Source organism: Urtica dioica, chromosome 3 (genome assembly GCF_054948205.1).
Source record: "Urtica dioica subsp. dioica isolate 48M chromosome 3, U.dioica_male_clone48M_v1_H2, whole genome shotgun sequence".
In the NCBI taxonomy this organism is placed as follows: Eukaryota; Viridiplantae; Streptophyta; class Magnoliopsida; order Rosales; family Urticaceae; genus Urtica; species Urtica dioica.
The window spans coordinates 32,716,057-32,743,844 of NC_142758.1; the positions used below are offsets into that span (position 1 = coordinate 32,716,057).

General features: G+C 39.7%; 2 protein-coding genes, 1 non-coding gene and 1 pseudogene across 4 annotated transcripts; 3 read left to right on the forward strand and 1 right to left on the reverse strand.

The window, feature by feature from the left end:
* Positions 1-1,552: 1,552 nt before the first annotated feature.
* LOC149402603 (uncharacterized) lies at positions 1,553-11,664 on the forward strand (annotated as a pseudogene).
* Positions 11,665-11,898: 234 nt separating this feature from the next.
* On the forward strand, positions 11,899-14,234 carry LOC149402604 (uncharacterized). The gene is made up of 8 exons (XM_089608194.1): positions 11,899-12,282; positions 12,795-12,875; positions 12,978-13,037; positions 13,145-13,188; positions 13,377-13,419; positions 13,515-13,586; positions 13,679-13,780; positions 13,853-14,234. Exons 1-8 carry the CDS (start codon positions 11,956-11,958, stop codon positions 13,970-13,972), a joined length of 849 nt encoding a protein of 282 aa, XP_089464320.1. The 5' UTR covers positions 11,899-11,955; the 3' UTR covers positions 13,973-14,234.
* Positions 14,235-14,693: 459 nt separating this feature from the next.
* Positions 14,694-14,859, forward strand: LOC149402605 (signal recognition particle RNA). The gene has a single exon (XR_016296239.1).
* Positions 14,860-17,187: 2,328 nt separating this feature from the next.
* LOC149402606 (choline/ethanolaminephosphotransferase 1-like) lies at positions 17,188-21,622 on the reverse strand. 2 transcript variants are annotated; one of them, XM_089609563.1, is made up of 20 exons: positions 21,455-21,622; positions 21,162-21,365; positions 20,626-20,635; positions 20,446-20,496; positions 20,035-20,112; positions 19,822-19,897; positions 19,702-19,724; positions 19,507-19,607; positions 19,325-19,419; positions 19,125-19,193; positions 18,887-18,956; positions 18,695-18,758; positions 18,567-18,607; positions 18,387-18,471; positions 18,133-18,195; positions 17,935-17,993; positions 17,759-17,811; positions 17,571-17,643; positions 17,454-17,495; positions 17,188-17,365 (listed from the first exon to the last, which is right to left on the reverse strand). In XM_089609563.1, the coding sequence occupies exons 2-19, from the start codon at positions 21,296-21,298 to the stop codon at positions 17,474-17,476; spliced, it is 1,170 nt and encodes a 389-aa protein (XP_089465689.1). In that variant the 5' UTR covers positions 21,299-21,365; positions 21,455-21,622; the 3' UTR covers positions 17,188-17,365; positions 17,454-17,473. The 2 variants fall into 2 exon arrangements, with proteins under 2 accessions (XP_089465689.1, XP_089465688.1); XM_089609562.1 differs by lacking the exons at positions 21,162-21,365; positions 21,455-21,622 and having other exon boundaries at positions 20,626-20,643.
* Positions 21,623-27,788: the final 6,166 nt, after the last annotated feature.

The following is a 27,788-nucleotide window of genomic DNA, read 5'->3' on the forward strand; positions in this document are numbered from 1 at the left end:
ATATGTTTAGGTTCTTTAATTTAATTTTGATTAGTATGTTAATTGTAATTGTAAAGAAATTGTAATTAATTACAATGTTTAGTAATGTGTTTAGGTTAGTGTTTAGTTTAAATTTGTTTTGTTTTAATTAGTTTTGATTTATTGTAATTTATCAATTAGGAATTTTAATTAGTCGAATAATTACATGAATAGGTTGTTTAGTTTAAAATTATTTAATGAAATTAAAATTGTAATTGTAACATGCTACTTTGAAATTGATTAGTAATTGTAATTGATAATGTCATCACATGTTTAATAATTTAAATATGACGCAGTCCTAAAAATCAATTGCAAAAGAATACATTTAACACACTTTCTTTATACTTTATGAATATCTATATGTAGTTGTTTGCAGTTGTAAACGTGTATTCTTATATTCTAAAAAAATTAGCATGTGTGCGTTTTTAGTCGTTTAAATGTTACAGAAAGAAAAAAAGTGACTAATAAGAAAACATTATGCTAGATAACTTTTGTGCAGCACATAACTGAAATGACTTACTTGCACAATCTGAAGGAAACAATGATATTAAGGCCGACAGTATAATCCCAGGCTTAGGGAAGATTTAATTGGCAATAAATTTCTCAGACTACGAAGTGTAATACAATCCTTGTGCAAACCTGAGAATATAAGAGAAATGTATTATTTAATAAATAAATTATATAAAAAAAACAACAAAACAAAATATAAACCTGAAGAAAATAAAGAGTAATAATATATGCATTTAAAAGAAGCAAGCAAGATACAATTTGGCAGCACGGTTTTTTTTTTTTGTAGCTCATACTATAAACTAAAGATACCAACTGACGGTTGATGGTCAGAACATTGAAAGTTTTATAAATTGAAAACTACAAAACAAATTAACTGAAGTGAAGAAATATATTTATAAATGAATCTAAACAGCATGATATAATATTTCTGAGTAAATACAATGCGCAAGTACACTGTTTAATTCTATTTTTTTCATCTCTAAAGTTGTTGTATAACTCCAATGATTCTTTATACTTTAAATATAGGTTTAATAAAATATGAGGAAAACATATCTGGGCAAAAGCTTATTTATTCATGTTTAAAAAAGAAACGAAAACAGCTTATTTATTCCAAATACGGCAAATATACGTGACGGACGCACAATACCAAAGGTTATGAGTAAATAGTAAAAAATATTAATTCCGCAGATATGAATTCATATTACACTTGCAATGAACCAAACATCGTGTAAATAAGAAGCATAAAAAAATAGCGTCAAAATGGAAGTATAGAAACCAACCTTCGATCAATGAGACTACACAATTTTTTTAGACTTCAACTTATTTAGAGAGCAAAGGTCCAAAAGAGAATAAGTCAGCCCAGCCCCTACAAATAGTATTTTAGACAACAAAAATAGCGCAAGTCAGTAGGGAAAAAAAATAAGGATATAAGATTGCAGTAAACTGATTAACATACCTTTTCATATATAGTGTCGCCTTAGATGTTTAAGTATTCGACCAACCGTTTAAAAAGTAAGGGAAAACTATGTACGACGGACTAAGTCCGTTCAAGATCAAGATTGAGTAAGAAAAGTAATTAGTCTTAACTTAGATAATTGTTTGATAGGAAAGTATGATAGCTGTAATATAAAGGTAAGCGTATAGTAAAGAAATATGCAGAGATGAAGAGGAATAAGATGGTGAATAGAAATTAAAGTTTACATACGTATTTACAGACAGAATAAATGATGCGGACATCAAGGAGGAACAAACAAAGGGACCAATCACAAGGGCAAGGGCAAAGCGAATGAAGGAAGATATGAACAACCTTGTTTTACAAGTTGTGCAAGAAGTGGAGAGCAAGCACACCCAAGGAAATAAAGGAGAGCTTATTCACATCATTCAAGCTGTTATTGAATAAGACTGTTTTTAGTTATTATTGTTTGAGTTGTTTATTTGTTATTTTCGTAGCAAAAAACAATGGGTTAAGTTGGAGTCTTTTTAAAGTGTTTTTGAGCTTTATTTATGTTAAATGAAGTCCATATGTGTTAGATATTAAGTTAGCCTTTTGATTTTAATGTTATTAGGCCTAAATTATGTCTTCTAGGCCCATTTAAGCTAGGGCAATAAGGAGCTCCGAATTTGCTTTGTATAAATAAGGACGTTTCATGAATGAGAAAGGCAGACTATGTTTCTTTTTGAAAAAGTGGAAGAATTATCTTTGTTTCTTGAAGAAACTTCTGAACTTATCAAGGTATTCCTTGTGGCGTTCATCCCCGACTTATCAAGCGAACTTACACATTCGTTTGTGGCGTCCTCATTATTCCAAGGTTCGCGTCTCTCTAGGCGTTGGGTCGCGGAGTCATCGAACTTGAGATCCTGGTTTGCGAAGGCACCAACATTGGTTCCGGGTCACCGTCACATTGTTGGCGTGGTTCGTATCATTTGGTATCAGAGCTAATCGAGTTGATCAAGGTTTTATCTATCCTTTTCGTTTTATTAATAAAAAAAATGGTCATTCCCGAAATTGTGTTTAGGTCAGAATTGAAACAGTCATAACTTTTGATTCTGATATCGGATTTAGGTGTTTAATATATCAAATCGAAGATCTTTTTGTGCTTTATTGAATCGATTTAGGGTCTACTAGTACACCCTGTATTTGAATCCGAAAAAGTCAGTTTTCTATTGATTTTGAGTCCCCAAAAAGTTTCTGCCAGTTTCATCCGAATTTCCTAGTTTTCGTTGTTTATTTCCATCTTCTTAGTTCCTTTTCTTAGTTCCTCTTTATTGAAGTTCTTTTCCCAGGAAAAAAAAAGAGTCAGATTAAAAAAAAAAGAGAGAGAAAAGACAGATCCAAAAAAAAAAGAGTCAGATTAAAAAAAAAACAGAAGAAAAAAAAGAAAAGACAGATCCAAAAAAAAGATAAAAAAAAGTGTGGTGTCTATCTTTTTGGTTTGATGCGTTGTGTCGCAATTGTTTGTGTTTGTTCTTTCTTGTTGGTCGTGTTTGGACGTCACTAGTTTATCTTTTCCATCACCGTTCTTTAGTTTCAAAAGAAATAAAAGAGGATTCGAGTGGAAATAGGCAAGAGAGTGTGAGTTTATCAGAGGGTAAAAGCCAATAATATTGAGTGTAAACACGAGCGAAATTGAGTGATCATCATACTTGAGAGAAACACGTGAGCGAGAGTTGTGAGGCCTTCTCTTTATTACTTCACGAGTGTATTGTTTTGCAGCCCCGAGCCGCACCACCCAGATTTGCACCAAATCCTCCGAGACGAAACCAACCAAGGAGGGCTGAAAATGAAGATGATGAGGTGTTTGGGGAAGATGAGTTGGCAGATGATCTTGACAGAATCTCCCTCGAGAGTCGCCAAGGAGATGAGTACAACGAAGGACGAAGGGAGAGAAACCGATTTGATCGCGGTTTTGACAACATGGGCAACATCAAGATGAAAATTCCTGAATTTCGAGGACGAAGCGACCCCGATGAGTACCTAGATTGGGAGCGTAAGATGGAAAGAGTGTTTGACTGTCATGAATATTCTGAACGAAAAAAGGTAAAACTCGCTACCATTGAGTTTACAGAATATGCTGTTGTATGGTGGGACAAGCTATGCATTAGTAGGGAATACGGGGGAATTGCTCCCATTGACAACTGGGGAGAGATGAAGAGAGTAATGCGGAGACGATTTGTGCCAAATCACTACCGTCGAGATTTACTCAACAAGTTACAAATTCTGCGACAAGGAAGCAAGAGCGTCGATGATTACTACAAAGAGCTTGAGATGACGCTGATTCGGGCCAACGTCGACGAAGATCGTGAAGCTACAATGTCAAGATTCTTGAGAGGCCTCAACCGCGAGATTTCCGACACGATTGAGCTTCATCACTACGAGACCTTGGAGGAGCTTCTTCACATGGCGCTGAAAGTGGAGAAACAGCAACAAAGGCGGAGTGTTTTGCGTCACCAAAGTTCAAGCCAAGTCCCATGGAAGCCAAAGTTCCCAAAGAAGGAAGAGATTCCTCCTATTTCTTGAGGAAAGTTCGAGCAAAAGACACCTGTCCCGACAACCACCAACAAAGTCAAACCACCTAATCGCACTAGCGAGATAAAGTATTTCAAATGTCTTGGAAGAGGGCACATCGCTAATCAGTGTCCAAATCAGCGTGTCATGGTGCTTCGGGAGGGCGGTTGTAACGCCCCGGGAAAGGTGGGGTGTGATTAGAATATAATTAAGCAGTAATAAACTTTACAAAACTAACCCACGGTGCATACTCAGTTGATTACTTTACAAGTCCAAAGATAAAAGAAAGAAAACGAAAAATAAAACCAACCTTCGACACTTGATAGACTATCCAGCGAAAACCTTCCAACTCTCGACCACACTTAACTTCGAGGTCTTCCTAACCCTTCTCCTTCTCACATCCTGATTATAAGAAAAATTTGAGGAAATAGGGTCAGCCTGAGGCTCAGTAGGTGCTATAGTAATGGTTTGATTTTTTTAAAAGATTTTCGAAAATAATACTTACTGTATAATAATAATATTCTTGTCACATGTAAATCACCATACACGTACAAGTATACCTTGCAGAAATGTAAATTGCAGAAATATAAATGACAGAAATTTAAATGTGTCCCTAGATACTTCTAAAACGTGTACTATCTCCTGAGCCGCCTGCCAACTTAACCCGTGGCAGTCCTCTGATCAGAGCAAGGTGCACTCTCCGCACCGTATACATGTGTGTGTGAAACCGGCTTGTCCAGGATATACGAAACATTTCCTTTCGTAAATACGGGATATATGTATAATATCGAAAATATTCTCAACTTCATAATCGGATATACCGAATTGAAGTTCCGCCACATTTTCTAAAAACGGTTCTAGGTTATGTGGCAGGTTCACAAACATTTTCATTTCGAAAATAATATATACTTGAGGCCAAACCATAAAATCAGGAGAGAAGGGTTATAATAACCTACCTCGAGAGTAAGCGTCTATGTCGCTCTTCAACGAGACGTTCGCTCGTCCTGTGAACCTGAACGTTCACTAATACCGAGAATCCAGACGTTCACTTACTCCGTGAACCCTCTAAACGACTTTTAGTCTTGAGTCATATCACGGTAAATCAAACCGATCCTGAATCAGAATTCTATGAGTAATCCACAATACTCAAACTCAAACGTACGATTTACAAATCGTAAGACCCAAAGGTATATCCACTATAAGGAATCCAAGTTCTCAGAACAAAACTTCAAACGATACGAGAAAGTGTAAACTCGAACGAAAAATTACGCTCAATCTCAAAACTGAGAAAGTAATTCTAATAAGTAAGTTCGTTTTCCTTTGAACGAATCTAATCTCATTTCTCCATAATGAAATTAGAAAATAATTCCAACAACCGAATATCGTTCCTTTTCTTTTTCCGGATTCCAAAAAAAATATCAAATTTTATTATTACTAAGCTCGAGTAACCGAGAAATCCAACCTTAACTCACAATCGAGTCTTTACTCTTAAAATCCATAAACGAGATTAATAACAATAACGTATAACCTATTTTTTTTTCCAATCTACATCGAAGCGGGCTTTAAAACAAATTAAACGTGTTAACGTACTAGCTCGGAAGAATTCTTACAAAAACCTTAAACTTTATAATTACAAGGTAATAATAATTAGATGACTCGTTAAATTTTTAAAACGGGCGTTCCGCGAGTCTCCGAGCCTAAACCGAAACGCCGTCGTTCACCCGGTCTCGGTCTCGCCTCGCCGACGCTCGCGCGATAGTTCCGTCGTTTCCCGGTCATGCTCTCGCCGTCCCGAACTCGCTGTTTTGGGCTCTGCGTAGCCCGCCTACGACGACCCTAGACCCTCGATAATAAAACTCGTAACGAAGACAAAACACGTTAACATATCATAAAAATCCCGAAACCTCATGAACTCCAAAGTTTTCCAACCCCGAAATCCACAATAATCACTCTCAAATCATCACTTATCCATAATCAAATTTTCAAAATCAAACCACACGGCCAAAAGGAATTTCAAACCAAAATCATCATCAATTCGAACTCTATCACAACCCAATCTAAATGAAGCTCAAAATTGCTCTGAAAACATTTCAATCTCCTCAATTAACGCTCATGAAGAAAGCCCCAATTTTGAACTACAAACCCTAACATCACGAAATCCATTTCGGGTTTTGATTTCTTACCCAATTTCCGTGAGATTCAACTCATCGGCACTTCCTTTCTCGGTCCCCGGTGCTCGTTCTCGGTCCGGTGTCCTTGACAGCGCGCGGCGTTTTCTTCTCGGCCACGGCGCGGTGAAGCTCGGTCTTGGAGCTGGTGGCGCACGCTAGGATGAAGAGGACGAGAAGAGGAAGATGAGAAGAGAAGAAGAAGGTGAGGTTCAGGTTGATGACGGGGTCGGCGATCGTTTCTCTAGGTGGTTGGATTTTGTTTTTTTTTTTTCTCTTTGTTCTCTCTTGCAGGTCGGCGAGCGAAATGAGGAGAAGAAGAAGAAAATAATCGAAGAAGAAGAAAAGGAAAAGCGGAAGAAGAGTGTAGAAAGAATTCTTCAATTGTTTGCAAATAAATCCCTCGTATTTTCCATCTCCATTAAACTGACCCTGAACTCAAGTTTTCTTTCAAATGAGCCCAGAAAATCATGACAACCACGTCCTTGTCACAAAATTTTGTGACTTCAACGATAACTGATCGAACCTTTAATTAAAAGCTTCAAAACCAAGAAAATTCTCATTCGTTCTCGATTAATTCAAATATATTTAAGGTTTCTCGGAAATAATTCTCGTCCTTGAGAATTTATTTTCTTAAATCAAATTCCGGAATATCTCATCGGAAAATAATTTATTATTCGCGGCGAACTCGATAAATCCTTTATTTTATTCCGAGATTTCTCCTTACCTTAATATATTTCAAATCCAAAAATACTGGAAATACTTCTTAGAAATTAATTTACATAATTTTCTCGTCCTTTGATTAACTTAATTTACGACATTAAGCTTAAATTTCGAGTCGCTACAGCGGTGATATTGAGTCTGAGGCTAGCGATGCAGAGGGTGATCCAGACATGCAAGAGTTGGAAGATGATGAAGAGATATCGGCCGAGCAGGGGGAGTTTCTTTTAGTGTCACGTCGGGCATTGACCACTCAAGTGAAGGAAGATGATGGACATGTACAACGCGAGAATCTTTTTCACACTCGTTGCGACATAAAAGGAAAGGTTTGTAGTGTCATTATTCATGGGGGTAGCTACACCAACGTAGCAAGTGCATCTATGGTGGAAAAGTTAGGTCTCTCCTTGCTGAAACATCCGAGGCCTTACAAGTTGCAATGGCTGAATGATAGCGGGGAAGTCCGAGTTACAAAACAAGTGATGGTGCCTTTTCGGATTGGAAAATACGATGATAAAGTGATGTGCGATGTGGTACCAATGCAAGCTGGCCATCTCCTTCTAGGTCGTCCATGGCAATCTGACCGTCGAGCACTACATGATGGCTACACCAACAAATATTCCTTCACCCACGAACACCAACCAAATGTCTTACTTCCCTTTTCCCCAAAGGAGGTCTATGAAGACCAAGTCAGGTTACGAAAATCGAGTGCAAAAGAACTAGAGGAGAGAAAACAAGAAAGGAAACCCATGACCGTTGAGAGAAAAATAGAGAGAAAACAAGAGTGTACAGCCTCCCCAAAACAAAACCTTTTCGCAACCAAGAGTGACATTAAGTGAGCGATCACCACAAAACAGCCCCTTATCATGGTCGTGCACAAAAGTGAGGTTTTACACACTAATAAACCAGATTTGGTTTTACCCAGTCCGGTTGTTTCTCTTTTGCAGGACTTTGCTGATGTACTTCCCGAAGAGCTCTCGAGGGGTTTGCCTCCTATTCGGAGAATTGAGCATCAGATTGATTTTATTCCAGGAGCCTCCCTTCCAAATCGTCCAGCGTACCGTAGTAACCCAGATGAGACCAAAGAGCTACAACGCCAAGTGGAGGACTTGTTGAAAAAAGGGTACGTGAGGGAAAGCATGAGCCCGTGTGCTGTTCCTGTTTTATTGGTTCCAAAGAAGGACGGAAGTTGGAGAATGTGTGTCGATTGTCGTTCCATCAACAATATCACGGTAAAGTATCGATACTCAATTCCTCGTTTAGATGATATGCTTGATGAGTTGCACGGTTCATGTGTGTTTTCTAAAATTGATCTTAAAAGTGGGTATCATCAGATAAGAATGAAAGAGGGAGATGAATGGAAAACAGCTTTTAAAATAAAACTTGGATTATACGAGTGGATGGTTATGCCTTTTGGGTTATCAAATACCCCAAGTACGTTCATGCGTTTGATGAATCATGTGTTGCGGTCTTTCATTGGAAAATTTGTGGTTGTCTACTTTGATGATATTCTCATTTATAGTAAATCGTTACATGACCATATATCTCATCTGCGATCTGTTTTGGAGGTACTTAGGCAAGAAAAGTTGTATGCTAACCTTGGAAAGTGCACCTTTTGTACGGACAAGCTTGTTTTCCTTGGTTTTATTGTAAGTGCGCAGGGTATACAGGTTGATGATCAGAAGATTCGCGCGATACAAGAGTGGCCGACTCCAACAAGTGTTGGCCACGTTCGGAGTTTTCATGGACTTGCTAGCTTTTATAGGAGATTTGTGAAGGACTTTAGCACTATAGCAGCACCTCTCACTAAAACCATGAAGAAGAACGTGCCATTTAAATGGGGAAAAGCACAAGAAGATGTGTTCAAGAGTGTAAAGGATAAACTAACAAATGCTCCTTTGCATACTTTACCTGACTTTGAGAAGGCATTTGAAATTGAATGTGATGCTTCAGGTGTAGGGATTGGAGCCGTACTCATACAGGAGCGACGTCCGGTTGCGTATTTTAGTGATAAATTAAATGGCGCGACACTCAACTACCCGACATATGACAAGGAGTTATACGCGCTAATTCGAGCACTTGAGACGCGGCAACACTACTTGATGCCAAAAGAGTTTGTGATTCACACTGATCATGAATCCTTCAAGCATTTCAAAAGCCAACACAAACTGAACAAACGACACGCTCACTGGTCTGAATTCTTAGAACCGTTTCCATATGTCATTCGGTACAAAAAAGGTAAGGAGAATGTGGTTGCTGATGCCCTTTCTCGGAGGTATGTTATGATCTCAACCCTTGACGCTAAACTGTTTGGTTTTGAACATATCAAACAGCTTTATAATGATGATCTTGATTTTGGTGAACATTATCGGTTGTGTGAAAAATATGGAATTGGGAAGTTCTTTAGGCATGATGAATATCTTTTCAAGGAAAATAGGTTGTGTGTTCCCAATTGTTCATTGCGAGATCTACTAACTAGGGAATCCCATGGTGGAGGGCTGATGGGGCATTTTGGGGTAGCTAAGACTTTAGGAATCTTGCATGAACATTTCTTCTGGCTCCACATGAAAAGAGACGTCGAAAGGATAGTTGGTCGGTGCATTACTTGTAGGCAAGCCAAATCTAGAGTACAACCAAACGGTCTTTATACACCCTTACCCATTCCTAGTTCTCCATGGATAGACATTTCAATGGATTTTGTGTTAGGATTACCTAGGAGCAAGAGAGGGAAGGACTCCATTTTTGTCGTTGTAGATCGGTTCTCTAAGATGGCTCATTTTATTCCTTGTCACAAAACTGACGATGCCTCTAATGTTGCTGAGTTGTTCTTTCGAGAAATTGTACGTCTACATGGGATGCCTAGGACAATAGTTTCTGATAGGGATGCAAAGTTCTTGAGTTACTTTTGGAAGACCTTGTGGGGAAAGTTAGGAACCAAACTGTTGTTTTCTACAACCTGTCACCCCCAAACCGATGGCCAAACTGAGGTAGTCAATCGAACTTTATCAACCTTATTGAGGGATGTGATTAGGAAACACATTAAGTCTTGGGAAGAGTGCATACCACATGTTGAGTTTGCATACAATCGTTCATTTCATTCAGCGACTAAGTTTTCACCTTTTGAACTTGTCTATGGTTTTAATCCTTTAACTTCTTTGGATTTATCACCTTTACCTAGTTCTGAAACATTGAATTTAGATGGCGAAAAGAAAGCAGAATTCGTGAAGCAACTTCATGAACGAGCTCGACAAAACATTGAGCGGCGAACAGAACAATACATGAAGCAAGCCAACAAGGGACGCCGTAAATTGATTTTTGAACCTGGAGATTGGGTTTGGTTGCACATGCGGAAAGAGCGATTTCCAGCCCAACGACGTTCTAAACTGCTCCCACGAGGAGATGGACCATTCCAAGTGCTTGATTGGATCAATGACAATGCTTACAGACTAGATCTACCCGGTGAGTACAATGTGAGCGCAACGTTCAATGTATATGACTTGAGTCCTTTTGATGCAAGAAGTGGAGAGCAAGCACACCCAAGGAAATAAAGGAGAGCTTATTCACACCATTCAAGCTGTTATTGAATAAGACTGTTTTTAGTTATTATTGTTTGAGTTATTTATTTGTTATTTTCGTAGCAAAAAAGAATGGGTTAAGTTGGAGTCTTTTTAAAGTGTTTTTGAGCTTTATTTATGTTAAATGAAGCCCATATGTGTTAGATATTAAGTTAGCCTTTTGATTTTAATGTTATTAGGCCTAAATAATGTCTTCTAGGCCCATTTAAGCTAGGGCAACAAGGAGCTCCGAATTTGCTTTGTATTTTCCTTATTTAAGGAGGTTTCATGAATGAGAAATGCAAACTATGTTTTTGATGAAAAAGTGAGAGAATTCTCTTTGTTTCTTGAAGAAACTTCTGAACTTATCAAGGTATTGCTTGTGGCGTTCATCCCCGACTTATCAAGCGAACTTACACATTCGTTTGTGACGTCCTCATTATTCCAAGGTTCACGTCTCTCTAGGCGTTGGGTCGCGGAGTCATCGAACTTGAGATCCTGGTTTGCGAAGGCACCAACATTTGTTCCGGGTCACCGTCACATTGTTGGCGTGATTCGTATCAATAAATATCTATGTCGTAGAAGATAGACATAGTCATTGAGATAGACACCAAGAAGATATTACACACAATTGTTTATAAAATGAGAAAATATTTTAGAAAAATAAAAAGATAAATATTGAATCATTGAAGTCTGTACCACACAAATATCTATATGACAAAATCAATTGAAAAAGCTTTTTTAGCTTGAGTTATCATTCTCCACAAAATATGCCGCTTGATTTTTATGTAGGTTAGAATAAGAAGTTACTATATAAAAATATATATGTAGTAGAAGATAGACATAGTCATTGAGATAGACACTAAAAAGATATTACATAGCTTAGTTGTTTCTAAAATGAGAAAAATTTTTAGAAAAATAAAAAGATGAATATTGAAGTCTGTACCACACAAATATGTATAGTATGAAAAAAACAATTAAAAACAACTTTTTTAGTTTGAGATATCTAAACAGGATAGACATATATATATATATATATATATATATATATATATATATATATTTATTGAATTTGTTTTGCATGTCGTATAGGTCTGTTTGTTTTATTATATTATATGGAGATGGTTCTATACAGGAAAATAGTTTTGAAATGAATCTGGGACCAGGAGAAGAAATTGTATTGGACGATTGACCAAAAGAACAAATGCTATTGGAGGCACAAATACTGTTCTAACTACAGTATTTCCGTGAGAGATAAAAAACTCTCTTTTAGTAATGTAGAAATGAGAATTGAGTTATCAATGAAATGCTATCTTCAAGACGTAACTCACATGAGGTCCATGATTGCATCTCGTAAAAGCCCAATATTAGCTTAGGCCCATAATGACATAACTCGTAAAAGCCCAATCTCAAAATCTATCCCGGTCGAACTCTCTTCGAATGTGTGTGGTTGGAAGGAAAGAGGTTCACGTAATTGTACTCGATGATTCTTCCGAACAAAACCCACAGGGAGTGTGTACGGCACTTTCTGTTTCCCCAAACTACCCCTCAACGCTCATTTCCGAGCCCCTCGTCTCTATCTCTGCCTCTGCCTCCGACTTGGCGCCGGACCGGAGCTAACCGGCTCGGTCGGCTCGTGACTCCGTGCTCTGTGAAATCGTTGGGGTTCGTTGAAGAACGCGATGAGGGAGACGTGGATTTGTCGGAGAAAGGAGAGGTGTATCGCAACACATTGGCTCTGGTCGAGTGTTCCATGTTCGCTTCTCTCACCGGTTTGGTCTATTTCTTAAGCAATTCTCTTGCCATTGAGGTTTGTAATTTTTTTTTATTTTTTTGGAAGTTTGGCTTAAGTTGATAAGTTTTGTGAGTACTTGTGACAAATACAACTCCATCATAGTTTTAGGGATAAATGGATTTGTTTACCATAACTTTGGCTTTTGTTTTAGTTGATAGAAAAATAGAAGTGACAGCTGTGATCACATTATATAGTTTTTTTAAAAGTTATATTTGGGAAATTTGAACTGTTCATCAAGTGGAATTCTAAAAAAAAAAATCAACTTGAGAAAGCCAAGAACCTACAGTATCCATAACTCAAGACTCGGAGAATTAATGATCATCTGTATATTGCAAATTTTGGGCCGTTGAATAAGGGAAATGAGCTGTTTTTCTATATTTATATAAGCTTTGATATTTTTTTTTTATCTATCTATTTTCAACCAGTATGTTCCTACTTGAATTTTCTTATCTCTAATCAAGGTATCAATTTTTTTTTCTATTAGTATGCTAATCGTACAAATGTAATTTAAGTTTGGTTATATGCAGAATTATTTCGGGTGCTTTTTCTCGCTGCCGATCGTGATCTCCTCGATGAGATGGGGCATCCCTGCTGGAAGAAAAACAATGGTTTGTAATTCACAAGGGTTTCATATCATTTGGGTACATATATTTATTTATTCATTTTTTTTAATTATTTATTTTCGCGACAAAAGTATTTCGTCTTTTCAGGTTGCAACAACAATGCTGTTACTCGTCTTGTCCGGTCCGGTCAAAGCGTTGACCTATCTAGTAAGTCTCTCTCTCTCTCTCTCTCTCTCTCTCTCTCTCTCTCTCTCTCTCTCTCTCTCTCTCATGGAACGTTTTGCTTCAATGGTGTCTCAACTCTCAACGTGTAGCTTAGGCATGGTTTAGCTGGATTTGCAATGGGTGCACTATGGAGGTATGTGTAGCTGAACTTATGATTGTTTTTTCAAGGCTAATGTAAAAAAAACCACATAATTCTAATTTTTACCGCCGTTTCGATTTTTAATCATCACCTTCACTTTGTTAATAAAATTTATGTCCGAGTTTGGATAACCAAAAAACTCACGTGGCAACATATTATTTACTTATTTATTGTTTTCTCAGGTCAGGAGCTGATTGGAAACTATCGATTTTCTTGTGCACAATTGTAGTGTTTTCTTTATCCCGATCCACCAAAATTTGATATGATTTTTTTTTTGTTCAACGGGCATAACTAATATGTGAATATGTGTATATATACAGGTCCGGGCTTTGGGTGCCGTTGGATATGTCTTAGTATCCTCGTTCTTGATAAGAGAGAACATTTTCGGTTTGGTAATTGTCTATTCAAACTTCTGTGTTTTTTTTTTCCCTTAAAATTATTCTTCAATTTATTGAGCTCATACATTAATGGCTTTCGCTCGCAGATCACCATAAACATACATGCTTCTCTTACCTTCTTGTTCACAGCATCGGGGATTTATGCGGTCCCCTCGATGAACGCGATTTACACCCTCTTCACAATTCTGGTATTCATTCTTTTTTTCTTTTACGGTTTATTTATGCATTTATTTATTTTTAATTCGGACTTTGCTCAACAGGTTCTCCTAAATAGCGGATCGTTCATGTTCTTGATGCACATATTGTACGCCATATTTCTGTCTAGGCTCGGCATGAGGGCTTCGCTCAGAATGCCAAAGTGGTTGGAAAAAGCTTTATAGGAATTCAAGCATCTATTCGAAAACAAGCTTGACCGATATTCTTTTGGGGCGATTGAGAAATACATTGATGTCCCTCGAAGAGTCTTCTTTCTTGCAAAGGCAAACGAGAAGAGAATCGCCACTGCTATCTTTCTCCTCTCTAATTTTGTTGTCTGATATATACTGAAACTAATTTGGGTAGTCTTTGTATAACTGTTTTTCAAGGAAATTAATAAAATGTTTATATATATATAATAAAAAAAATATACATCTTGCCTGTGTTCCTTGTGGAAGTATATACACCCGTCACAACAAGAAAGTGGGTTTGATGTTTTTTTTTGTTTATTTATTTATTTATTACGAAACTTCAAAGACAACAGGAGACGTGAAGAAGAAGAAAGAGATGGTTTCTATTCACTGAAATCTCATAAACTCGTTTCACAGCACAGATTAATGAACGTTTTCGTTTTCTATTTGTTTTGTGAGTTAAAGAGACTTGAAGATCCTTAATAATAAAGATCCAAAGAATGGTGGTACCTAAGATAGTCTAGTGGTAATTCCACACTACTTTCTGTGTGGAGGTCGTGGTTCAATCTCCACTGCAGCAAAGCTGACTTAAAAAAAAAAAAAAAAAAAAAAAATCCAAAGAATGTTTCAGAGCTTAGTCTTTAATTTGGTCCCCCGAATCCCACATCGCTAAAGTGCATGCGAATCTTAATACTTTATAATCTAATTGAAATAGTATATTGGGCCGCCCGTTCCAAGCCGGAAGTGGTGATTTGTGCGAAGGCACAGATTTGTGAGGATAACGGAAGTGGTGACTCTTAGAGCGGAGGGCAAAGCGTGAGGCTGGTTTCACAGAGCAGTGATAACTTCCCGCTTTCGGCAGTGGGAGGATAACGGCCCGGTGCCCCTCCGATCCCCACTGTGGCAACCTGAGCCTTCCTCGATCGAACCACCATCTTTTTAATAACCGTTTTTTATTTGTTTAAAATTTTTACTGCAAAAATATTATTTTCTTTTAAATTGATTTACTGTATACAATTTCTCACACACACACACACACATATATATATATATATATATATATATAAAGTAATTGTTTACCTTTTTTTTTTTGGAAATATTAGCACCTTAAAACTGTTTTTATTTGTACTTATTCCCCTTTTAGTAATTAGGCTTTAAAATTTTGTATTCGTTCGAGCCACCATCTTTTATAAAGCCTGAAGCAAATATTTAGGCTTTAAAATTAATATTTTCGATTGAACCACCATCTTTTTAAAATAATTAGACTTTAAAATAAATATTTTCTTGAAGCCTAAAAAATCAAAGTTTTAAAGCCTGAAGCAAATATTTTAGTGATGTGTTTTTTGATAGGAATCAAATGAAGTTGGCTGAGGGTTGATATCAGTGTAAGTTTTTATTTATCTTTCTCTGTCAATTAGTGTGTGCTATAATTATAATAAATAATTCATGAATATAAAATAGTAATTATCATATTATCTATTCACTTATGATGGGTGGAGTTGTATCAAGTTAACAGGATTAACCTCAAAGTTAAATAGAAAATAATCAAATATTTTAGCAAAAATATACCCAAAATAAAAAAAAAAAAAAAAAAAATTAGGCCTCCCAAGTAAAAGGCTAAAGGAAGGAAAACACTGGCATTAATTCCAAATCACAAACTTTACAGAAAAAAATTATTAGACTATAGGTTCTAATAATTGAAGGCCGACTAAACAACTAGCTAAAACAACACTCCTACTTTAAAATTATAGGCCAACTATTAACGAAAAGTAACCAATTTATCATGATAACATTCCAATAATACCATTAAGTTAATATTATTAACTATCATAGTAAATAATATCATCCATAACAAAAAAATTAGGAAAATCTAATTAACAATAACAAAAACTACAGTAAATCTTATTTGTCGTAACAAGAATAACAGTAAATTTTGTTTACCGTAACAAGAATAATAGTAAATCTTATTTACCATAACAAGAAAACAATAAATCTTATTTACCGTAACAAGAACAACAACAAATCTTATTTACCGTAACAAGAACAATAGTAAATCTTATTTACTGTAACAAGAACAACAGTAAATCTTATTAACCGTAATAAGAACAACAGTAAATCTTATTATGTACATTTATAGATTAACCATAACATTTTCTAGTTAACCTAGCAAGAAAAATATCTGAGATGAAAACTAGTTAATCTAACAATAAATACGATTTACTAATTATTTCCGTGAACAATCGAGGACAATAAATCCGACAGTAAATCATATTAACCATTGAGTAAATCATTCGTTTGTATGGTAAATATAACAGTAAATCCGATTTACTAATTATTTCGTGAAAAAAAACTCTGAAATCTATATATTTCTGAGATCGAATCCAACCAAATCCCCGCACGTCCCTGGCCGTCAGATCAAAAAGGCCTTCAACAACATCAAGATCACCGTCCTCTGCGGCTTCGTCGCCATCCTCGTCCTACGTGGCACCATCGGCATCGGAAGCCTCGGCGGAGGCTCTTCCTCCTCCTCCACCGAGTCACGGAGATCGCCGCCGGAAGGGGCTCCTCTCGTCGCAGTTCCGCGTCGCAGCGCTCTTCTTCGGCGGCGCCGACGATAGGGAAGCTTTGGCTTACCTTGGAAGGATGGCCAAGCACCTAAACGTCCTCACCACGCTCTTCTACTTTGCCTTCGGCGACAGTGACGACGGAGGAGATGCGAGGAGCTGGGCGTTGGACACGAAGATTCTGAGCAAGTTCCGACTGAGCGCGTTCCGGGACGAGAGGGTTTCATTCGAGGAGGCGGCGGTGGCGGACGAGAGCGATGATGCGGATTCTGGCGCACGCTGGACGGGGCTTTCGAGCACGTGGTGGCGAGGCGGCGCCGCGGGGAGTCTTCGTGGGTGACAGCGCAGCTCGGGAATTGGAACGACCACGGAGAGCTCGGCACTATCAGGGAGATATTAGCGAGCTCCGAGGTTCGGATCGTGGCGTCAATGTTGGTGGTGCGATAGCAAACTAGAGTTTGGGGGTTGGGCGTTTCTAATTTTTTAAATGGGTTCTGATGAGTTAGGATATTTTTATAGAAGGGTATAACAGGAATGTTGTAATGTTAGTTTTAGGTTTGGGCTATTTTCCAAAATAAACAAATAGTATGGCTATAATTTTATAGGAGGTAGACTATTTGAGCTAAATACTTGCAAATCTCATAATTGGAAAGTCTAAACATGACGGTAGTCTATTATTATGAAGCCAAATAAATAATCTATTACATAAAGAGGGTGTGATTATAATTGTTGCAAATCAAGCAAAGAATTCAGTAGCAACTCTCATCGATGTTGATACAAAATAATTAAGCAGCTAAGCTCTCACACCATTCCTGATCCGGAACTGCAACAGAAACATATAAAGATAAATGAAAAATCCCATAGAGTAGATACAAAAATTATAAAAACAATTCATGATTGGATATACATACCACTTTGAAATATCCAGATTTCAAGCTTCTTTTCTAGTTATCCTGTTTCATAAAAAAAAATGCATAATATATAGCTGATGAAATGAAAAATCACATTAAATAAAGACTTATTCTGACCTGAAGCAGCAAATTCCGAGGGCTGTTGTGATTTCGCAAATCACACATCTTGCAAACCACAAATATATAACAGCTGAACATAATAAAAAAAAAAGAAAAAAAAGAAAAAAAAGAAAAGAAATCATCATAATGCATTCTAGAAGGAAATAAAAGGTGCATCATCAAAAAATGCATATAACTGAACAGACCTGCGATTAGGCAATAACTAACAACTAACAAGCGTTCGTCAACAATAGGAACTCTGCAGAGAAAATTAAAATAGATAAATATATCAAGCGCGCTAGTATTTTGATCGTCATAAGTCAATTGATAAATACAGTTTTAGCACTAAAATGATAATAATAATAAAAAAAAAGCAACGTACCCATCTAACAATCTTGCACTGAGTGCATTTGCAATGGCAAATGGGAGGACCAGAAGGGACTGCAAAGAATAGTCATTGCAGTAAGAAAACGAAAAATCAATTATTTACTAAGGAATTCGAGTGAAACAGATATGTAATGTAACATCTTGAAGTAACTAAATAACTTCAAAATTCGTCTATATTGATAATGATACATACCATGCACATTCCGGTTTTCAAACCCTTTGGTTCATCACAGAGATGAGCCAAAATCATTCGCCCCTGCAAAAAAAAAAAAAAAAAAAAAAATTCGCCTTATGAGAGGATTTAGAAAAGTTTCGCAAACTCATAAAGACTTGTCAAGTTAATAGCATTGTTATTGATACTGAAGCTCAAGTGGTCTCGATGGGAAGTTGATCAGAGAGAAAAAATCTGTGAGATTAGAGAAACCAAATCGGATAAATATATCTTACCACCAGGTATCCAAAAGCAAGTCCTGTTCCCATTACAATCAAATGCGGATAGGTTGCTATGAGATCCAACGGGGATAAATAGTCCCTACGCGCATATATGGTTGAAACAAATCATCATATATTACATGCATAAAAATAAAATTACAATATGTCACCAAAATTGTGAGTTTGAGATTATACCAAGCGAGGACTCCGCCCAAAAGCACGGCAAAAGGATAAAGCTGCAAGAAAAAAATTATACTCGATTAAGCATAGAGAGTAAGGCTATTTATAGTATTACAGCTGAGACCAAGCCTATAAAAATATACCATTGCTAGTGCAGATAACATATTTCCTTTTCTTGCTTGAACGACCTTGTAAACGTTCTGGACACTGTATTATAGGATGAAAACTGTTAATTGCGATCGTGACTCAACTCTATTGGATTACAGAACTTTGTACAAGCTATAAATAAGGATTAATTTAATTACGAGCAAGTGAAGTATACAAGAAATCCATACTTGAACGTGACAGTCGGTATAACAGCGAAGGCTACCATTAAATACAACACAACTTTATGTGTCTGGAGTTCTGCAGTGGAGAGAAAAATAAAAATGTGAGACACACATGAAAAGCATAATAAACTTCTAATAATCATATCAATAAATTCAGAAAAAGATATATATGAACAAACTTGTAAGACCCACAAAGTATTGTTTTATTGTTTGTTTGTTTACAGTGATTTTTCGGGAGCCTTACCACCAAAAAATGGGATCCAGCTTAGGAATGGCATAGACGTTCCCAACTGTTGAGCCCACCACTCAGCACCTGAGAAAGAAAAATATTTTTACCATCGACATGGTAGAAAATGTATCAATAAAAAGGAAATCCCAAACGCAAACAAATTTAAAAGAGGTGTTTATTTTGCACTAGCATGCTTATTGCGAGTTGAAACATACCCACAGCGGCTGTGAAGAAGTGGCATAAGTAGATCAACATGAGACCCTCCGTGGGTCCATTAACAGCCGGAAGAATAAGGGTATTGGTAAAGAAACTGAAAGAAAAAAAAAATTTGATAATAAGGATTCGTTTACTACATTTGAAAGGAGCTACAGTGTCCGAGCTGAATCATACAACTTACTGTTCCCATGTTGCACAGTAGAATGGAACAGCTGAAATCACCCAGAACCAAAAAGTGTCTCTTCCACACATGGCAGTGCTACCAAAAGCAATCGACTCTAACTGCATAACGTTATATATAAGTGATATAATCCCAGAACAGAGGCATTAACTTTCCAGAGCAATGCAATGCGAGTAAAATCAGAATAAAACGTACCGCACAAGCAAGTGCATCACATCCTGATACGGGAAAAGAATAATCACAAAATGACTTAAGGATTCGAACATTTCAAAAGGCTTGTGACTGAGTAAAATAAAGTAGGTAACATAAAATTACCATGGTCAAAAAGTTCTCCCAATGGACTCGAAGAATTCGTACGCCTTGCTTGTTTTCCATCAACAGCATCAAATGTCTAGCAAGTGCAATTGTGTACAAGAATTGAAGAGAAAGAAGAAGAGATTGTGGGTGGAAGGAGGTAGATATACAATATATAGATATAACTCTGACAAAATGTGAGAGACTATACTGCTTAAATAAATTCCATCGAACCTGATATAAGAAAAGTAGTAAGCCATGAGCAAAGTGAACCCATCTTGGTGGAGGCGTATCCAGCTGAGGTGAATAAATCTGGATATCATAAAGCCTAATAAGTCAAAAAAACTCATGAGAGTGGCCGCATTGACTTTTTTTACCATGCTCAAATTGTCACGAAACTTGATTTACTGTGCCATGAATATATGACTACAATTGTTTCTCAAATGATTGGGACACAAAACTTAAATCTATCAAACAAAACAAAGTAATAAGCTTTGCAAGTTATCCTAGTCCTACGGAAATAAACAGTTCAAAACATCTAATTAACGACTCAAGGCTTATAGCAGTGAGATAACTTATCAATGTTGCCACTGAGAAAGTTTGCAAGAAGAATCTAAAGCATGATCAGGTGAAAGAGAAACTTACAACGCCAAGCAGTGCAGAAGTAAGTAAGAACATGAAACCCATAAGTGTTATCTGTCAAAAATAACACACAATCCTTCAGAAAGCAGGGGAGCACAATTTCTATGATAAAAGATTATTAAAAAAAAAAATTGCAATAAAGAGGCTCAAGGATTTTCAAAGAGGGAAGATTTGATATCCTACCATGTTCGGACTGAAGATGAACCCAGAATCCAAAGGACAGTTTCCGACCAAAATAAAAAATAAAAAATAGTCAGCAACTCATGAAATGTAATCACACAAGTGACAATCGGATACATAATTTTCAATTCTTAATTTACTACGTAAACTACATGTTAAAAGAGAACAAAGATTTAGGCTACCCTATACACAACAAAGTAAATTCATATTTATATTTATTTCATTATGTGTAACACCTTTATACCATTATGATACTCATAAAATGACCAGCCTATGTACAGGCAACCTAGACTGAATTAAAGGAATACAGACGATCATACTGTGAGGTGAACTACAAACACAATATAACTGTAATGAATACATCTAAACTCGATAACAACTAGCCTACACGATCCGTGCCTTGAAATGCTATATGATATATTGACATCTAAACTTAAAGAAAAAATCTTCGCTACAAAATTAGAACTCAAAAGAATCGGATAAGTGGAAGGGCACCAGATTTTGAAGATGAATAAGTAGAAAAAAAGAAAAGAACGTACGGCATCCAAAGGGGAAAGATTTTGACAAAGCGACTCCAAAATGGTTGCAAGACGTATTTGGCGACATAAGAGTGATCGACACCGCTGTATTTGTATCGGTGCAATGTAGCCACACCATGTGCTCCAATGTATCCCATCTTACAGTTATGTTGTCTAAAGATTTAAACTTTCAAATTCAGAACCCAGTTGAACTCTCAATCTAACCTGCATTCACAACTCAACAGATGTATCGTCACTTTAACAGAAACTATGAACAATAGAGTAGCTCTTTTGGATACAAAGAAAGGGAATACCAGATCGGTATTCACGGAGGAAGATTACGCCAGCTGGATTGGAGCGGCAGGGAAACTGCGAGGTCGGAAATCTGGCGATAGCGACGGTGATGAAAGTTCCGGCGAGATGGGAAAGAGAGAGCCTTAGAGAGAAAGAGAGAGTCCCCCGCAAAGGCAAAAAAAGGACTGATTGTGACCAATTTACGCGGGGAAGCCCTTGCAATTCGGACCTCTTTCTTTATTTGTATTACACCCATACCATTTTTTTTTAAGAAATTTCATTTTGTAGACACCAAAATTGTAGAAATATCAAGATTAGACTTCCTAGTTGAAAAAAAAAAAATCTAAAATTAGACTTTTGACCCAATTTCGAAAAAATTGCCCTCAATTCAAAATAAACCTCATTTCCATCTCTTTCCTTCTCACTCTCTTATCTCTTCATCTTTCTTAGCCTCTCACATCATCTCTGATCGAATCCGACCGAATCCGACGAGCTCCGACCAAATCCAACGAGCTCCGACCAAATCCAACGAGTTCCGACCGATTCCGAGTAGTTTTGACGAGGGCCGAAACTATTCCTTCGTTTCAAGGTTCTTCAATCTAGAAACTCGGGTTTTAAGCTCCCAGAGTTCAAAATGCCTAAAAAATATAAGATTTCAAGCTTATTTTCATGATTGGATTGTTGTAGGATAGTTTAAATAGTGATAAGTTTAATTAAACGTGATTATTTGATGATTTTTTTGAGATTTGGGTCGATTTTAGGAAGTTAGGGTTTAAAATTTGGGGCAAATTTAGATGAAATACGTTAGGATCCAATGAAATTCATAGAAAGTTTCGATGATTTTCGAAAGGTTCAGATGAAATTCATAGGATTTTGAAGATGGACTTTGATGGGATCGGATAGGTTCAGCTGAAAATTATATTTATCAGGGTTTCAAATAGTTTCCGATGGTCTCCGATGTATTTTTGATGGATTCCGATGCTTTACGATGTTTTTGCTAAAAAAAATGTTTTTTTTAGGACAAATTGATGTTGCTCTTCGACATGAGCTTCTCATGATGAATCACATATGGTGGGACGAATTTCATAAAGAATGTGAAAGATAAATTTAAGGATCTTGATCTAAACGATCGGCTCTTAGAGACTCCGTTCGAGCAATTTTTATGGGAATCACGCTCAACATTTCTCCGGTACTCCTACATGCTCTTCTTTTGCGTAAGGTTGAGCCAACGATATGGGGAGATATATACTTCGGACTGAGAAATGAACGCGTGTAATTTAGACGGTTCGAGTATGTTTTGCTAAGCGGCTTGAACATGGAAAGTGGTTCATATACGGATGAACAGAACGAGCGCAACAACGATAGGTTGATCAAAGAGCACTTGAACGGCGTGTCAAATGTGAAGTTCAGTGTCTTTATAACGGCGTTCAACAGTTACCAAGATCCGAACAATGCTTTCAAGCTTGGTCTTTGTGTCTTCGTTATGGGATATCTACTTGGACTAGAAAATAACAAAAGCATCGAAGATAAATACCTACATATGGTTGAAGACCTTCAGTCTGCCTTCGGGAAATATCACTTGGGCCGAGATTTTTGCGTCGCTCTCGGTCAATTTGTCACACTACTATGACAACTTCTAAAATAAGTTGGGGAAGGAGAATATTGTGCAAAAAGAGGCCACCTATGCATTGACGGAAAATTTGCATGTCGTTCAATATTGGGCATATGAAGCTATCCCAGAGATATGATTACATTTCAATAAGAATGCCGGTCATCGAATACCAAGGATGCATTCATAGACATACGAGTGAATCATCACGAGCAAATACGAAGATTTAAAAAAATAGTATATACTTTTAACTTAAATTCATTATTATCAGTAACGTTGAAACATTGAAATATTTATAAAGTTTGTGGTGTTATAGTTAGGCGTTCTTCAGATGATGAGAGTACGACCCGCAGAGATGGAGTTTTACAAGTTGCTGGAGTTGCAACTTAGTCAATATCTCTATTCGAAAGAGGTCAAGGGCGATGACGTGGTAGAGCCACGTACTATTGGAGATTGAACTAGTAGCTTCCGCGAAAGAAGCGAGCGTATTCCGACATGCCAGAGAGGACGAACATGACAACGTATGGAGTGTTGAAGACACCAACGAAGAACATATTTCAGATAATCCGTGAGTTCGCCAGGTATATTTATTGATCAATTTTATTAGTTTATTTATTAATCAATTATTCGTTTATTTCTTTAAAATTTATTTCATTTAGCCCGAACGTGGTCGTCCTGAATCACCCGCTCGTCCTGAACCTCTCGCTCATCCCGCTCCATTTGTTTTTACAGAGGATATGTGGAATGAGTTGAGAAAATCTCAGGCGATCATCTTGCAAGACTTGTGTATGAACGATCGTAGATTAAAGAGAATGAGGCAAGACCAGGTATAGATACTTTTACTATAAAATTAATTTATTAATCATTAGTTTTTATAAATAATTAGTTTCTTAATAAAACATTTGGTGTCCACAACTTACAGCTTGTCAAGTATGAGAGGGTCAACTACATCTTCAAGGAAGTGACCAACTACACAAGTTGGCGTACATCGACGTCGATCGCGTAGTACTCCTCATCCTCCTCCTTTTTCTCCTTCTCCTACTCCTTCCGCTCCTCCTTCCTAGCTGTCATCTTCTTCGAAGCCGCCATCTTCTTCTCCGAAGAGTAGCCGTTCACGGCGCGATGATGTATTGGAGAAGTTACTCCCGCCTGACTAAGACAATAACGAAGAGACACGAAAGTAACTCACAACAATGCCATCTCAAAACCGTCACCGGAAAGATACATCCTCCGACGATTTCACTGATCCGATGCAGTACAAGTACTCAAGAGAGTGGTGTTAGGTCGTTCTCGGAAACTAGAAAATTGAAAAACATTGACCTCCCAGGTGAACTTCACCGGCCGGACCACCTGCCGGGCCTCCGGCCCGTGCCCCTGCCGAGCCTCCAGCCCGCGCGCGGCCTGCCCCCTGCCGGGCCTCCTGCCTGCGCGCGCCCAGCGCCGGTCGGGCCTCCAGCCCGCGCGCGGCCCGCGCCCCTGCCGGGCCTCCTGCCTGAGCATGCCCAGCGCCGGTCGGGCCTCCAGCCCGCGCGCAGCCCGCGCCCATGCTGGGCCTCCTGCCCACGCGCGCCCAGCACCTGCCGGGCCTCCAGCCTGCGCGCGCCTAGTGCCTGCCGGGCATCCAACCTGCGCGTGCGGCCCGCCCTTGCCGGGCCTCCTGCCCGTGCGCGCCCAGTGCTTGCTGGGCCTCCAGCCCGCGCGCGGTCCAGCGCCTGCCGGGCCTCCAGCCCGCGCGCGGCCCGCGCCCCTGCCGGGCCTCTTGCCCGCGTGCCCCGCGCCTTGCCCTTCCGTGGGCTTCCATGAAGGCCGGCCCATGGCCTCCTTTACAACTATAAATACCCCCCCCCCCCTCCACACTTGAAAACACAACTCTTGCTAGACACAACATTCTCTAAAAATTTTCTCCTCTTCTCCAAGCTCATCTCAGAAGCCGAGAACCCCCTTACTACGAGAGCGAGTGACTCTGAGATCCGAGTATTCACAAAGCACAAGCTGCTCTCTCTCTTCTTGACCCTCGAGTTAGAATACTAAGCCACGAGTCAAGGGTACCCTCTAAAGCCTTCAACATAAGCCATGAGCGAGGTCCTTCTCTCAAATCTTAAATTCTCAACCTCCGAGTTCAAGATAGCTATAACCTTCACATTGAACTACGTTCTGACCTGATCCCGGACCATGGGTATGTAGGCAGCCAACACTTGGCACGGTCACACCTTCCAAAATACACCTCCGGGTTTGGAAGGTGCAACTCGGTCTTCGAGTTCACACTTTGGCTCGAGCGCGATCACTTGGTTCGACCTTGGATCGAACCGCCCGTAGTTTTAAATAGTTCATTTTCGTGCGATAACATTTTGGCGCTAGAAGAATGGGCCTTCTCGACTTATACAGCCCGAAATCCCTTCTACATCATAGTCTCCTTTTTCTCGATTTGAGAAAAATATGAGCAACCAACAACCTGTTCGTTCGGAGGGCGTGAATAACCCCGAGAATGCAACTGGAGTGAAGAAATACTTCTTGCGCTCGCGAGTGCATGGTGATGAGGAATCTCTCCACGGCGAGAGTCCCACTCCCTCACCATCTCCACCTCAGGATAGCCGAGATAACCGCATCCTTGAGATGGAGGAGAAGATTCGCCAACTAAGGGTGACCAATGCAAGGTACCATCGCCAACTGGTGAATAAGCGTCCTATGCAAGACGTTCCTTAAGGGGAACCTGAAAACCTCGTAGATGAAGGACATGACTGTGATCCTAAATACGAAGGTTTGGAAATTTCGGCAAATATCGAGACTTCTCTCACTAAAGACGGGGGACTCTCCGTAGAGATTGAAGTCGGTACTTCGAATCCACCGCCTAAGAAAAAGGTGATACCTGTTGTTGGTGATTAATGCACCTTAAATAACTAATTAAAATGCGGAAAAAAGTAATTACGCTAACAAGAGCTAATTATTAACATGGTTATTAAACAAGATCTAGATTATTAAATTAATTAATCATAAGAAACTTCATCAAGAAACCATATCAGATAAAAGACGAGTTTAAGAAAACTTACAGGTTTTTGGCTCACGAACCGAAACCTTTCACAATCCGTCTTCGTCTTGAATGTACAAGCCTCCACACGATCAGATATGAAACACCTCCTTCAAGGACTATAATGTCGGCCCGTCGATGACTGACAGGGGCAAAGAAGTCAATACACGTCGTGGTTCGAAGAACCACAGTCAAATCGTCATGCCAACTCCCGGCCGACGCTCGGCCGGCCAAGGACCGTCACAACACCTCCCGGTCGACCAAGGCCCGTCTGGTCGACTCCCAGCCGGCCAAGGCCCGTCTGGTCGACTCCCGGCCGATCAAGGACCGTCACGATGCCTCCCGGCCAGCCAAGGCCCGACGGCCTTCTCCCGGCCGACCATTGGCCGGCTTAGGTCTCGCCTGGCCATTGGCCGGCCCAAGTCCCGCCCGGCCAATGGCCGGCTCAAGTCTCGCTCGGCCAACGGCCGGCCCAAGTCTCGCTTGACCAACGACAGGCTCTAGCCTCGCCCGACCATTGGCCGGCCCAAGTCCTGGCCGGCCAATGGCCAGCTCAAGTGTCGCCTGGCCATTGGTCGGCTCAAGTCCCGCCCGGCCAATGGCCGGCCCAGTTTTTCCCGGCCATTGGCTGGCTCAAGTCCCGCCCGGCCAATGCCGGCCAAGGGCCGTCCGGTCGACTCCCGGCCGGCCAAGGACCGTCACAAGAGCTCCCGCCCGGCCAAGGCCTGTCCGGCCGACTCCCGGCCGGCCAAGGCCCGTCCCGCCGACTCTCGGCCAGTCAAGGACCGTCACTACGCCTCCCGGCCGGCCAAGGCTCGTCCGACCTTCTCCCGGCCGACCATTGGCCAGCCCAAGTCCCGCTCGGCCAATGGCCGGCCCAAGTCCCGCTCGGCCAAGGGCTGGCCCAAGTCGCTCCCAGCCAACGGCTGGCCCAAACCTCGCCCGGCCAACGGCCGGCCCAAGTCTTGTCCAACCATTGGCTGGCCCAAGTCCCGCCGGCCAATGGCTGGCTCAAGTCTCGCCCGGCTATTGGCAGGCTCAAGTCCCGCCCGGCAAATGGCCGGCCCAGTTTCTCCCGGCCATTGGCCGGCTAAAGTCCCGCCCGGCTAATGGCCGGCCCAGTCTCTCCCGGCCGTTGGCCGGCCGAAGTCCCGCCTGGCTAATGGCCGGCCCACTTTCACTCGGCCAAGGGGGTCCCCAAACACCCCTTGGTCTCCTATAACTCCCAAAGGTATTCCATTTTTGAGTCCTGAAACGCTGTCGAACCTCCGGATCACTCGTTTCACTCATGTTTGGCCTCTCACCCTCTAAAACCTCTATACTCCACCTCAATCCCACTAATGTTGAGCGTCGGAGAGGTAAACAGAGTCACCCCCCTCTGTTTCCCCTTCTTAGTTCACGTTTCTCTTATCTTTTTTAGGTGTGCCAGCGAACTCAAGGACCATTGACAGCTAAGGGAAGACTCGAGATATCGAATTCGACACGCTCAGGCCCAAACGCGTCTACTCGGTCCGGCCTTGGGTCGAACCGTTTAAGGCTTCTAAATAGTTGTCCGAAAACGAGCGTCAATATTTTGGCGCTAGAAGGAGGGGATCTCCTGACCTTGGCGACACATTCCCTCTACTACTCTTCTTCTACCTTCGACGGAAAAACTCTCGATAGATGTGTCAATTGCCCGTCACCTCTGCGGCCGACCGAGCGACTAGCTCGAGATACGCCT